Source organism: Echeneis naucrates, chromosome 15, assembly GCF_900963305.1.
Source record: "Echeneis naucrates chromosome 15, fEcheNa1.1, whole genome shotgun sequence".
Classification (NCBI taxonomy): domain Eukaryota; kingdom Metazoa; phylum Chordata; class Actinopteri; order Carangiformes; family Echeneidae; genus Echeneis; species Echeneis naucrates.
In genome coordinates, this window is record NC_042525.1 from 12,608,421 (window position 1) to 12,622,357 (window position 13,937).

At 41.4% G+C, this 13,937-nt stretch overlaps 2 protein-coding genes across 4 annotated transcripts in view; both read right to left on the reverse strand.

Annotated features, from left to right (window-relative positions):
- Nucleotides 1-5,074, reverse strand: part of dachc (dachshund c) — a 23,215-nt gene extending 18,141 nt beyond the window's left edge. For all 3 annotated transcript variants that reach the window (XR_003841678.1, XM_029521052.1, XM_029521051.1), the window contains exon 1: nt 4,319-5,074. Coding sequence is in view for 2 of the 3 variants with exons in the window: in XM_029521052.1 (XP_029376912.1) it covers nt 4,319-4,902 (584 nt within the window). In the remaining variant the exon portion in view is untranslated. The remainder of the gene's footprint in view (nt 1-4,318) is intronic.
- A 7,199-nt stretch (nt 5,075-12,273) lies between these two features.
- mzt1 (mitotic spindle organizing protein 1) lies at nt 12,274-13,927 on the reverse strand. Its single transcript, XM_029521585.1, has 3 exons — nt 13,647-13,927; nt 13,338-13,483; nt 12,274-12,769 (listed from the first exon to the last, which is right to left on the reverse strand). Exons 1-3 carry the CDS (start codon nt 13,696-13,698, stop codon nt 12,746-12,748), a joined length of 222 nt encoding a protein of 73 aa, XP_029377445.1. The 5' UTR covers nt 13,699-13,927; the 3' UTR covers nt 12,274-12,745.
- Nucleotides 13,928-13,937: the final 10 nt, after the last annotated feature.

Sequence of the window (13,937 nt, forward strand, 5' to 3'; positions counted from 1 at the left end):
TACTGATAGGTAGCAGCTGTGTGTGTGTGTGTGTGTGTTTGTGTGAATCTGTGTAGGAGAGGGAGAGGGGGGAAAACTAGCTCAAACAAGATTTTGTTTGGAATATATTAGCAGCGGTTTACAGCTCCCATGCTCCCATCCTTTCAATCTGTGTTTATCACGCAGGTTTGTATTCACCGTCACGGTCCGGTTTGATAAATCATATCGTCGTCGCTGTACGCAGGAAATCTTATGCTGCTGGTTAGAGGAGGCAGGGAAAGATTGATGTTGTGATCTTCTTCTGGAATCGAGGGCCGAAAAAGCTTTATGTGGCATTGTTATTAGGAAAGCCTGCGATGTCATGAAAGAAACAGGCAGGACAAACACACACACTCACTCACAAGACGTTTGATCACGGCAAAAAATCTGATCTCCTAAACTGATACCGCCTTGCATTCCTCTCCCACATTCCAGGGTCAGGACGATGTCAAGACTGTCTGTGTGTGTGTGTGTGTGTGTGTGTGTGTGTGTGTACTCCATTAAGAACTGTCACAGCAGAAGACACGGAGGCCCTCTCTATCTCATCACACTCTTCTCTATAAAACATCAAAAGAGTGAAGAGGTTAAAGTTGAGCTAACCGTCCCAGCTTAACACACACACACACGTACTCGCTCACACAAGCACGCACACCTCCTCCCCTTTATCCCACCACTGCTCACTTTGACAGTGAGTTATGGCATGGCAGTGGGGCTCAGCTTTGTGGAGTCCACCTTCCCATGCGCACACACACACACACACACACACATCACCGGCTCACCGCTGCCAACTTGCGAGGCCGAGGTTTGCCACAGTGAAACACAAAGAGTGGGCTTTTGTTGCACTCCACAGGCTGCTTCGTCTCATTTATCACTTATCGTTTGATTTAGCTACGTTTGATTTGATTTTTGTTATTTTTTTTCCCCCTTTTGTCTGATGTTTGTTCTGCACCTGCTTCACATGAATGTCCCTGGTTGTAAGATCTGCCAAAAGAGATTTATCAACTCAGATCCTAATAAAAGTTACAATTTATTTTTATTTTTATTTTTTTATAATTTTGCAGCATGCCACTTAAATGGAGATTTATCCTAAATTACAGGAGAAAAGAAAAGAGAAGAGAAACATTTTTTTCTTTTATCTTTAGTGATAGCCATGCTGGTTTTGAGGCACATTGAAATAAGCCACAGTGAAATAAAGCAAACGGCGGTTAATTTGACATCTATGTGTCTGTTATCTGTTAGCCAGAGTAACATGGACGATGTTTCTGAAAATGCAGCTTTGTTTCATTTGCTTTAGGTCATTTTTCAAGACTTAGAGCACCAAAAGCAGGATTTAATTCACCTCCATTTTATTCGGCTGGAGGAAGGAGTCAAAAACTGAGCTATCTGCATCTGCAACAAAAAGCAAATGAGGAAATATGTTGTTTGCAGTTCAGAACAAACACTGTAAACGCTGCTTGGGAAACACTTCTTCAGCTGCTGTTCAGGTCTTTGTGTATAAGAGATGTCTCCACACACAAAAGCAGGAACAATGTGTTGTTTGGAACTCATGCTTTGTTAAAAAGTTACGAGAGATTTTGTCCCTTGCCAAATTACACTGCTTTTATGTAATTGTGGGGGGGGGGGGGGGGGGGGCACTAACCATATGCCACACAAAGTTAGCATATATCTACAATATATGAGCACATACACACACAGTTTGACCCAAGCAAGCTGCTTGATGTGTGTTAATAACTGAGAATGAAACTGTTCCTTTGTCAGGGAGAAAGAAAAGGACGAAGGATCAGGTTGCCTCCTACACACCGTGTTCTTTCTGTGGAACTAATGTCATTTAGGGGCAAAGCCAGCAAACACACAGGCATGACCATGTGAGTTTGCGCGTGTTTGTGTGCGTGTTGAAGATGACAGAGAATGGAGACCAAAGTGTGTGTTTTTGTGCCACCTATGCATGAATTATAAGTAGGCTTTGACTGAGGGTGAAGTCGGCCCCTCTTCATGGTTTGATGAGTCAGTGGTCTGGGAGTGTGAGAGCGTGAGCGTGTGTGTGTGTGTGTGTGTGTGTGTGTGTTTGTGCACAGCGGGAGTAAAAGAGTGAGACAAAGAGGAGAAGGAAAGACAATGATAAACAGAGGGCATTTTTTTCAACCTCTGCTTCACAATGTTTAATTTTAATCTCAAAAGAGAACCAGTGAATGAACAAACAGCCAAATGAATCAACAAGAAACCCTGTAAAGTGTTCTGCTGGTCACGTTAACCAACCCAGCAAAACAGTGATTTCCTCCTGGTGTCTGCCTGACAGTACTGGACTGGAAAATAATAAGTGATGGCTGTCTTAATCAGTAACAAAAACCTCACTGAGCCCTGACGCTGTCAGAGAGCAGTAACATCACATTCTTGGAGATGGTCTTGATTTTTTTCGGTTCAGTCAGCCAACCTTCCCAGTTTAATGATAACCATCTCCAGTCCCACTTTTTACCTGCCTTTATGACGCTCCATCCACATGAGGGATTACTTAGAAACTGCTATTGCAGGGGGGGTCTAATGGCTACCGTGGCACATTTGAATCCTTCAGACAAAGAATCACGGAAGTCGTTTGAAGATTTCAGACGAGTGATGTTTTCAGATCTCATTAACTGAAGGCTGTTTGAGTGTTGTGTGGGTAATTAGAGGTGGCGCAGGCTGTGTGTATTCAAGTTGTATAACAACGTTCCCATTAACACCTGACATAGAAGAAATCCCCAAGCAGACAGAAGATGCATCTGGAGTTTGCCTTGGTTGGAGAGTCTTAGATGCTTAAGCACAGGTGTCAATCCACACAAATGCAGTCGGAAGCTGATTCTAACAATAGTTTGTTTTATCCTAGAGTGTTTGCTTTGCCTCAGCAAGTCACATCTTGTCTCAAAAGCTAACACCTGACATTAAACCCAAAATGCATCTCAGAGACAAAAAAAGGAGCCACATTAAAGCACCTGAAAGGTTTGGCCTACACCCAAGGAAGATTTTCTTAAAACTGTGAAAAAATAGTTCACGCATTCCTAAATCAGTTTGTTGGTGTCAATCTCTTGACATCTTGATGCATCCTCAATCTGCATTTAATGGCAGGTGTAAATTGGATCATTCATGCTCCAAGGAGCAAGGATTAACTATCAAACAATATAAATCCCCTAAACTGGGGCTAATCCACAGTCCTCTGGATTCAAACCCATGCTGTTATGAGCATGTGGTCTGCACAATGGAAGACTGGGGCATCAGGAAACCACAAATCCCATCCAATTTAGCCCCTTTATCTAAACATCTCTGTGGCGTATTGGATTGATGACCCATGTAGTTGGTCACCATCAGAGTTCTGCAAAACAGCTAATTTACATAATCGCATCATAAACACCGAGAATTCATTTAATCATCTTCTCTGTTCTGATGCTCAGGGCTAAAGAGTGTTGATATGATAAGACAGCGAGTTATTAAGGAAGGAGAGAGAGAGAGAGAGCGAGGGAGGGAGAGAGAAGGAAGGAGAGAGAGAGAGCAAAGGGATCAGTGAGTGAGTGAGTGAGCTTGTCCTGATTTAAGCTGCCGCTTGGGGCCAAATGAAAATTAATTAATTTCTGTGAAGAATCAATTTCTCAGAATGACAGTGTCAGATTCAATGTGTGCATGTGTGTGTGTGTGTGTGCATGTCAGAGAGAGCCAGAGATCACAGCCTCTGATAAGATGACAAACTTTTCAGAGGGTTTTCTTTTATTAGGATTACTAAAATTCATTATCATCAACACCATCACGATCATCATCATGTTCATTATCCGTTAAAATTAAATTTAGTGACAGGCTTTGCAGCAGTTATAAATAGGGGTTAACTGGACCTCCAGTCAGTCACCACCAAATGGTTTATAATCTCGCATAAAAACAAAAACAAATCATATTATCAGAGAAAAAATATTTATGAAATATCCCTTCTCACCCATTTATTTCACGTGACTCCTGGAAGCTTCTAACTGAAGTGAGTCTCATGCATATGACCTATCAGAGTAAAGCTTTGGCTTTACTGGTAAATATTATGTATTGATAGTATGATGTGCTCCTAAAATATACTAGATATACCCAACAATTGACTTGAACTGCAAAATAGTATCCCATAGAAATGACTTGGGTGTCCTGAAATCTTACTTCCTTTGCCTGCTTTATAACCCCACCTGCTGCACCAGTGTCCCCACCCTCACACATCAGATGGGTGACCCCGGATCACCGCATCGTCCCCGGGTCGACCTGTCACCCTCTCCCCTCCTCCCCCCACACACAGCCGGCTCACCTTGCGTTGGTACAGTCGTTGTAAAGCGTCTCGAAGTCCTGCCTGGAGATGAGTTTGCAGCGGTTCACCCCGGGCTGGATGGCCCCGAGCCCCCGCAGCACCCGGACCTGCTCCACGTTGCACACCACCGGGGTAATGTCCAGCCGTTTCAGCTTGGTGTAGACGGTGTGGAGCCCCCCGACCAGGTGCTTGAGGAACACGTCGAAAGCCTGGGGGAGGCAGATGAGCTCCGTGTCTTTCACCGTGAACGAGGCCAGCTTGGCCCCCTTCACCTCCACCAGTTTGCACTCGTTGTTCTGCGGCGTGCTCTCCACCGGAGACGGGGTGGCGTACACGGGCTTGGCGCCGCCGGACACCGGGGCGCCTCCGCTCTTCACCGGAGTCCCGTTCGGCAGCAGCAGGTCCGCCCTGAACTGGTGGAGCAGCGCCGGGTGCGCCACCGGCGGGGCCGGGGAGGAAGCGGCGGAGGTGGCCGCAGGTGGCGGAGAGTTGGTGGCCGGAGAGACGGAACTCGGCACCGGGTGGTGACCGAGCGGAGCAGCGGGGAGCAGAGCCGGAGCAGCCGGAGTTGCCATGGTGGTCATGTCCGATTATTACTTTCTTTTTTTTTTTTTGGTTAACTTAAAAAGTCAACTACTGAAGAAAGTAACTTCGCCGAAGGAACGCAGCGTCTTATCGGAGGGAAGTGCGCATGGGGCGAGCCGCGGAGGAGAGGGGGGAGACGGAGAGAGCGAGGAGACGGTCCGTGTGGGCAAAAACAGATCACATAGTTGAATCAGAATGAGAGGAGGCGAGTCTCCGAGCCGGAGATGCTACTGTCACATTATCATAAAGAGGAGGAGCCTGGCTTTATTCTTGGAGAGTGAGAGACGCATTCACGGACCGAGAGAGAGAGAGTGAAGATTATCCTGCAGAAACTTTGGATAAGCCTGTTTATGGACGCCCAAGCGAAAGGCACTTTAACGCTGCTGATGGGACTTAGTGCATCCGTGGAGCCTAATCGGTCTTCTTTATAGCTCTTTACTTAAACCTTCATGGTGTCACGATAATCTCTCCTTAACATCGTTTAGGACTAATATACAGCTAATGAGACACAGCTTATGATCCGTTTGCCGCAGGTGCTTTTTCCTGAGCGCAAATATTCGCGTTATCCACGTGGATATGGGACTTTGTTAAATCTGATGATAACCAATAAGCTGTTGACGATAAACCAAATACAGAAACTTGAGCGGTGTGCCAATCATTTAGGAAAACCTCTTGTAAGCTGTTCTTTTTGTTTGTTTGTTTGTTTCTAAATATAAGCGCAACAAATAAAGTTTGCCATTTAATCATCTGTTGTTCATTTTAAGAGAAGTTCTAATTTAAACAGGAAAGGATCAGATGGAAAAGGTGATGTAGGATGAAATTAAACGTGAATCAGGTGCCAACTTTGAGGACATTATACCATATTTGATCAATTAATTTATGCTCCTACTCGCTCCTGCTTTGCGCCATAATTGTAATGTTTGCACTCAACAACTGAGGGATGCGCAGCGACTGTCACCGGGGCAAAAGCTCTTGAGGGTGGGGGCAATAACCTTGCCTTGACAAATTGACCCCTTTACCTGTACCCTGCACCCTGTACCACTTCCTCATCCAATCTGCACACACACACATGCACATGCATACACACACTCCCATCATTTACATATGGTGCTTGCAGTCCTTTCAAAGTGGCTTTCACGGAACATTGTGCTGATAATGATCTTAGTTGTGAGGGAGAGAGAGAGACACAGATCTCCAGAGACCATCTCACCATAAGACAAGGGGGAAGAGGATAAAACTCCGACTGTACTCCAACTCAAAGGACTTTAACACTCTTTTCCTCCCAACCCCCCCTCTCCCCAATAAGCCCTCTTGTGTTTTTTAATTGGCAGAAATTAATCTTTAGGATGTAGATGGTAGATTTACATTCATTAAAAGTCAAGAGAGGAAGCCAGGCTTGATGCTAATCAAATCTGCTTAATTATGCTTAACATGAGTATCTCCAGGGGAAGAGAGAGAGAGAGAGAGAGAGAGAGAGAGAGGGAGAGATAGCTAACTCGAACTTTTTACTTTTTGCCTTTGATAACTCCTGCTGAGTATGGCCTTTTCTTTGCCAAAAAGAAATGTCACGACTCTCTTTCTCCATCTGTAGAAAATACACCAATAAAGCCATCAGTGTTAAGCAGAGCTGCTTCATATTGTAAATTCTCACATTAAACTGTTTAATAAGCAGAGCAATGTTCAATTTTAACCTCCCAGGCCAGAGCTTTGAAACTTTTAAAGGTTGTGGCACCATTTTATAATAGATTTGCTGATATAGCTACTATGAACTAAGAATAAATGTGAACAATGACCTGATGAGCTATGTTGCAAAGAAATGATTTGTGATTTCAACCTTTTTTTTTTTTTTTCATTTTAGGTCACCCATTCCAGCTGTGAGCAACCACTGTGTTAAAGATAACCCAGTTACTGTAGGTTTCAGGATGCCCTGGTGGGAAGTGACTTTGTCCCACAACAGGAAGGTCGTTGGTTTAATTCATACAGCTGCTATTGTGCTTAAACTCTGCTGAAATGAATCAATGACACGATATTTCATGTAAAATTTCTCCAGTGATTTAAGTATAAAGACAGAATATGTGATTCAAAGAGAGGAGAGAGAAACACATTCCTGCTTAAACGGTGTAACATTGATTTTAAATATCAAATTCATTTGACAGATCTCAAAAGGTGGGAGCCTACTTCAAGTGAGGTCACATTAGACAGCGAAGGTTTCTGTAAACAAAAAGGTTGAAAATGAAGAAAATCTAAGGGGGCTGAAAAGTTAAAAAGAAGTGAGCTTACTGGACCTCTGTAGCTCACTTCTCATTTAGGCTTCAGGCAGCTCAAGGAAACATTGGTTACCTTTAGAATAAAACACCTTTTTATATTTATATATGACATAGAAGGTTTCTCGTCAATCTTGCTCCTTTTTCTAAAACTGTCTATCAAGAGTCAGACAATGTTATTGGAATCTAATGTTTAATCACTGGTGTGGCATACTCTCCTAGTGCTTTAATGTCCTTTTCCTCAGACTTTGCCAAAACCATCCATCTTGACCACCTGGGAAGATTCTCCCTTCACGACATATTACTGAGCTAATTAATATTTTATAATTTCGATTCTCTAATTGCTTCAGTACAGCGTGATTCTCCATTTTAATCTTGAACATTTGCCTCAAGTCATGTTATTGTATCATATGGTCTCCATTAGCTTGTTGCTGGAACATTTTTGGAGGGAATATGTGACCTGTATTTGTCTTCTTTTTTTTGTGGCTGAATAAATTAAATATTCACTGGAAACAACAGTTAAATCCCAAATGGGTCACCCTCTTTGCCAGATATTTGAATCTAGTTTAAAGCACCTTTCTTTATCATTTTCTGTCTAAGACAAATACACACAGCATTCTTAAAGAGATTAAATCTGGCTGCAGTTTTTCTGTTTTAACAATTCATATTTATCTTGCCATAGTGCCATCATGAGCCAAAGAAAGAAAGACAATGTTCATGTTGTGTTGCTGTTTGAAAGCCAAGCTCTCGTCCTTTCCACATGTCTGTTTTGGCCAGTGAGCAGTAGAAGCATGAGGGAAATGTGTAGGTGGTTAGATCAGCCGATGAAGTGTAAATACCACTCAATCTGTTCTCATTAGAGGAGTAAAAACATACGAATCACTTTGCCTCTATTAAAAATGCCCCAGGGTCCTGCTTAAGTGTGTGCGTGTGTGTGCATGAGGTCGTAGATGTGGTTGTGTGACAGAGAGGCGGGTGGGGTGGGTGTGGGGGTGGGTCACAAAATGATGTTTTGGCATTTGTGTCTGCAAAGGGGATCTGAAATGCCACCACCATCAACGCTGCTTAATTCTCAGAAACACACTCTTAATCTGAACAGACAACCCATTCCGACAGCCACTGTTATGATTCAAATCAACTCGGAGTGAAGGGTGTGTGTGTCCTCTTGTGAGTGAGAGAGTATGTCATTGTGTTTTGGTATGTGATTAGGTGTCTCTTTGTGCGTGCTCATCTCTGGGTGTGTGTGTGTGTGTGTGTGTGTGTGTGTGTGTATGACCAAGATATCACACATCCATTCCACATTCCCCTATGATAATGTGGATTGATTATGGATATGATAATGAGAGGCCGGCTCGGCGTCGCGACCTTCACAAGGTCTAATTGAAACAAGCGTTGGTCCTCCGAAGCACTTATCAAGTCACACAGCACATCATTAATCATGGAGAATACAAGCTGTCACTGTAACACACATGTACACGTACACACATACACACTCTATTTTTTCTGTTTTTCTAACATACACACACTCATACAGAGAGTATGAGTCTGTGTCTCCTTTCTTTCCCTCTCTTTCTCTGTCTTCCTCCCTCTGTCTCTCTCACACACACACAGACACACACACCCTCTCTCTCTCACACACACACAATGCAAGCTGTCACTACAATATGCCTGGTATTGTCTTCTTTTAAGGAGAGTGGACAGCTAGTCCACCCTCCATCTCTATTTTCTACAAGAAAAGTTGAGGAACAAACAAGCTGTTGGAGTTAAACCGAGAAAAAAAAAGAGAGAGAAACAAAAAGAAAATAAACAAAACAAGAGAGGGAAGGCTAAAACAATTCAGCAAATATGAACAGCTGTTCACTGCACCCAAACTTGCCTGAAATTGAATTAGCTCAAGTTGTTTTACTACCTGCTTTTATTAGAAGACAATTTAACAACCAAATGTGATTCCAATGTCTGATTAAGGCAACATATGGTGTCTACCTGTTAAACACAACATGTTCAATACAAGCTTAACGCCTCAGTGCGCCACTCCAATAAACTAATAAGCCCAGTATCATATTAGTCATTACATAGTCCAACACACAAAATTCCAATCTGATAAAAAGGTGGTTTCATTATCATCATAAGCAAAACACAAGGGAGTTTGCACGCACTGCGTTGATGCCATCACCAACTTGTTAATTGTTATTCAATTAACTGCTTTTGTTAATGAAACCAATTAATGCCTTAAAACAAGCAAGGAAATATATGATTATTATGCATCTATGCAGAAGACAGCTAATTACAACTGTAAATCAATCAATTCTACATTAATCTGCTTGGAAAATGTCCAAAAACAACAAAGTCACCAAAAGACTTTGGAAGTTTTTTTTTTTTTTAAACATATTTTGATTGCCATGCCATTATCCTGTCTAATGATTGTTAACGATCCTGTAAAGAGTTTATGATCCAATTTCCTTGCTATGAATTTAATTGGGACCTAAATAGTATAGTGTGAAAGTGTAAAAGTGTGGCCTGTATTTAATCAAGGGTGGTGTATTGGAGTGAGCTCCAACAAGGTCACAGAATGCCTCTTAGGGCAAATTCAGTCAGTGGAGCTTCAAGTAGCTGAAGGATAAGGACCAGACAGGCTTGATCAGTGACAGAAATATTAATAAATCTTTTCATAAATCACCTCAGAACCAGAATATATTTCTATAGGTATGATAACATACACTTCTGTGTGTTGTCAATAATTATATCACAAAGCATTTAGAATATGCTGTTATGATTGTAGAGTAGATAGTTAAAGAATTTCAGTCATTTGTAGAACCATCTGGAGTTTTCTCACAAAAAAATATTATTTGACTTAACAGACAAACCCTTAAAAACAAGAATAAAACTAACTAACTGTCTCACAAGAATCTTAAAAGAAATTAAAGTAATTCTTCGGGCCCCATTTTCCTGTACTCACCACCACAGCAGCCAAAAAAAAGTTGCAAGGCCCTCTCCTCTACCAGAAAAATGTCCTCAACATTTTAAAGTAAGGCTATGCTTTGTACAGATTAAAGAGCTTCTGACATTGTTAAACTGCTAATTATCATACTATTGAAATATTATCGCTGATTCATTAAAATGTAGACAGCATTTTAAATGTAGCAAGTAAAGGGCAAGGACTTTACTTGGTACCCGAATAAATATTCGGAGTTACTTTCCACTACCAGGCTATATGGATGTATAACACATCAAAAACACTGTTTCAACTGGTGGAAAAATTTCAGACAAGAACATAATTTCCTAAAAATGGCATCAATTATCAAAGAACCTAATGGCCGGCTCAGAGATCTGAAAAAAATCTATAATTAAAAAGTTTCCTTCAGCATATATAGTCTTAAAATAATCATATTAGCAACAATAAAACATAAAATGAACATAGTAAAAACAATCAAAGCCTCTACACCTTTATTAAACTTAAGTGCTATCTAGTGGTAATTAGTAACCTGCATAGAGATCTTTGACTTTTCATTAAACTTGGCTTCACATAAGGCTACAGCTGTTTTCCACAGACAATAAGTATGTTATTTGGTTTTTGTGCAAACATCAACAGACCATCCTTTCTTATACATAAGCAACCTCTAATCAGTCCAGTCTAATTATTTTTGTAATATCCACTGCACACAACCTGAGCCATAATTGCCACACATAGATCTTTCACTTTTAAATGAGACTGCCCTCATTTATCAGAAAAATAATCTCGGCCTGGATAATTATCAGACACACAAACATAAACACCCTCAGAAGTTCTGATGTGAAGACCTGCTTGCCTCTTAAGTTTATACAGTCATGTGACCTGACCAGTGCCCTAGTTGAACACCTCTTAGATGTTTATGCATATATGGACGCTAATCTCTCAGTCAGGACTATGGGATTTGGGAATATTTTGTTAAACAAAGATCAAAGTAGCCCGTTTGGATCAGGAGAAACCCTTCTAACACATCAAACACAGAGCAATGTATCCTGAATCTCACGCCCACAGTAGCCAATCAAGCCATGCATAACTCTTTTCCTTTGTAAAAGAAAAGGATTCTCGATGTGGGTCTCCCCATCAACATCTCCTGTAGCTCACCCCCCACAGAGGCCGGAGGTTGTTTAGGCTTATGGGGTATCAATGAGAGTCTCGGCACCATATCTGTATGCCTTTCATACTTGGCTAACATGATGCTGGTATTGAGGAACAGAGAGACACTGTGTTAAGAGATCAAAGCAGCAGTACAGAGATTCAGGCTCGCAGCCTGTCAGTCAAGATGGCGAGACCAAGCAGAAGAAGACAGAACTGCTTACGCACACACGCACACACTCCGCTGCTCACTCGCTGGTTTACTCTGTGGCGCTCCTGCGAGGGGTGAGGTGTTACTGTCAGATGGCTTAGGGGCTACTCATTTGTAGACATTCACAGCGCTGCGCGAACACCTCAACTCACACACAAACAGAGGGACACACACACACGTCTGTGTGGATGAGAGGTCGCTTCTAGCCTTTGTATTGGCCTGTGGAGGAATGTTCTGTGCTCTCAGCATTTTACCTCATCTGGAAGATGAATAGAGCTATTTTACAGACAGTGGAGAAACAAAACAGTGTTGTGTGGTTAGATACATGATGTAGGACCTTAATTCTGGTTTCTCAAAGACTTGTTGTTTTTTTTGTTAGGTTTGCAATATATCAAATACTTTTTGATGGCTACAGTAAAGTCATGTAGTTGCCAAAACTTCAGGACATCCTGCTGTTATGAATGACCCTTGTTTGTACCTTTTGGAGTATGTCCTATGTGGATGTGATTGGTCCTGGAGGTTTTTGTACAGCATTGTGCAACGTTCTACCAGTTTATTTGCCCGTTCACCTAGTGTGACAGGAAAAAACATTTCCTTTGTAAAATGCTTCAGAAGCTTTAGTGTCTAATGCAAGTCAGGTAAGGTCTGTAAAAATATAACTAGGAAAATACTTTGCTGAAGTAAAGTATTTAACTACTAAATGGACAACACTGGAAAAACTCACCATGTGGGAAAGTTGCACATTTTAAAACTACAGTAACACCCACTGGAATAAGGATGACACAACCCCACCTGGTGGCCACTGACAGTAACACTTTAATTAATTTTAGCTTCATTCCATCATTGATGGTCATGGACAACTGAAAAAGCATGAAGATGAAGTTTTAAATTCTTCTCTATTCTGACATAAAACAAGACAATTTGTATCAATATTTGGACATAAAAAATAAGACAGGATGAGCATAACTAGAAATCAACTTAGACTTGACAAAGGGTGAAAGGAGAAACTTGGAGCGAGGCAAAGTTACAACCAGAGCCAGATCATGCCCCAGAGTTGGTAGAAGACTTGTGTTTGGGGAAGAGAAATGAGGCTGATACTTAGAAATCAGTCAAAACGCTGAATAGGAGGTTATTCACAGAGGAGGCACTGAGGACAGACCGCCAACACAAAAAAAGATCTGATTGACTTGACAACCCGCAAAGAGTAGACCCTGGAACAGGTCACAATCCCATTAAAAGTCCCAAACCGAGTTGATCATTGTTCATCTTCAGTTTGCACAGTTTTCAGAAGCCTGAAAGAGAAAATATACTGTTACACCCTGGTGGTGCAGCATCATGACTCATTATTAGATAATTAGTCTTTTTCATCTAGTTAAATTGCACTTGTTATATGGTTGTATAACATCCAAACTAGTCACGCATTTCTCATCGTTTAGTATAAACACTAATGTATAATTTAAAATTTTTTATAATTTTAATATTAGATAATAATCTATCTTTTCCTGTCATTATGTCTCTGTACCCAGATATGTCTTTGTGATGGTGGAACGCCTGTATTTCCCTTATGATGATAATCATAATCTGTAATTATATCTTACAGATGTTGAGAGCAACGTCTGCTCAAATCTAACAATTTCCTGTTTATTATATGCATAAATGATTGCAAATTGTTAATTCTGTGCAATTGAGTGTTGCTGAGACAACATTAAAGACACCATTTTAGCCTGACAGCTTTTGTCAGCATCTGAATGGTAAAAATTTGTAATAGTCTCTCCTAAGAGTTTAAGTGACCTTAGTTCCTACGTGCCAAAACAGTCTCTGTAATAAAGAAATGAAACATTACTGAGCCTGCTTCTGTACCTTGAGAGACTCAGAGGCTTTGCGTAGTTCTTTGATGACAGCAGATAGGGCTTCTGGATTGATGCCCTGCTCACACAGCCTCACACATATGGACAGAGACTCCATGTCCAAACCAGTATTCAGCAACCTGGAAATCTCAAGCAGCACTGTTGAATGAAGAACTAGTTTAACCGATATCAATTGGCTTGTTGTAAGCATTGCCATCCTACACAATCTTAGCAACATGGTAACATATAAGCTAATAAAGCCAGTGTGTTTGCCACCGAGTTATAAGTTATTCACAGATATAAAACAAATATGAATATTCACCGTCCATTGTTTCCCGGACTGCGTTCAGGTTTGTATTTGCTGCACTTGCCATGACGTTGAATGAATATAGTTAGCAAACCTGCTAGCAAGCGGCTAACGAATGAGACAGACAGATCTCTTGTGCGATGTAAAGCTAGTTAGTTGCTGATGCGGCTTCAAACAGACTTAAAACGTTCACTAATCATTTTATATATGATTTCCAAACCCCACAAATCATTTAGGAACAACATTAGCAGCTAGTTAGCCATCTAGCACGGTTACCTCGGTAGCTAAACTAGCAGAGGAAGTGAC

Coding starts and splice junctions, on each gene's coding strand:
- mzt1 (XM_029521585.1), bottom strand. CDS start 13,698: ATGGCAAGTGCAGCAAATACAAACCTGAACGCAGTCCGGGAAACAATG. Junction 13,484..13,646: donor AGTCCGGGAAACAATGGACG/GTGAATATTCAT, acceptor TTCATTCAACAG/TGCTGCTTGAGATTTCCAGG. Junction 12,770..13,337: donor AAGCCTCTGAGTCTCTCAAG/GTACAGAAGCAG, acceptor TTTCTCTTTCAG/GCTTCTGAAAACTGTGCAAA.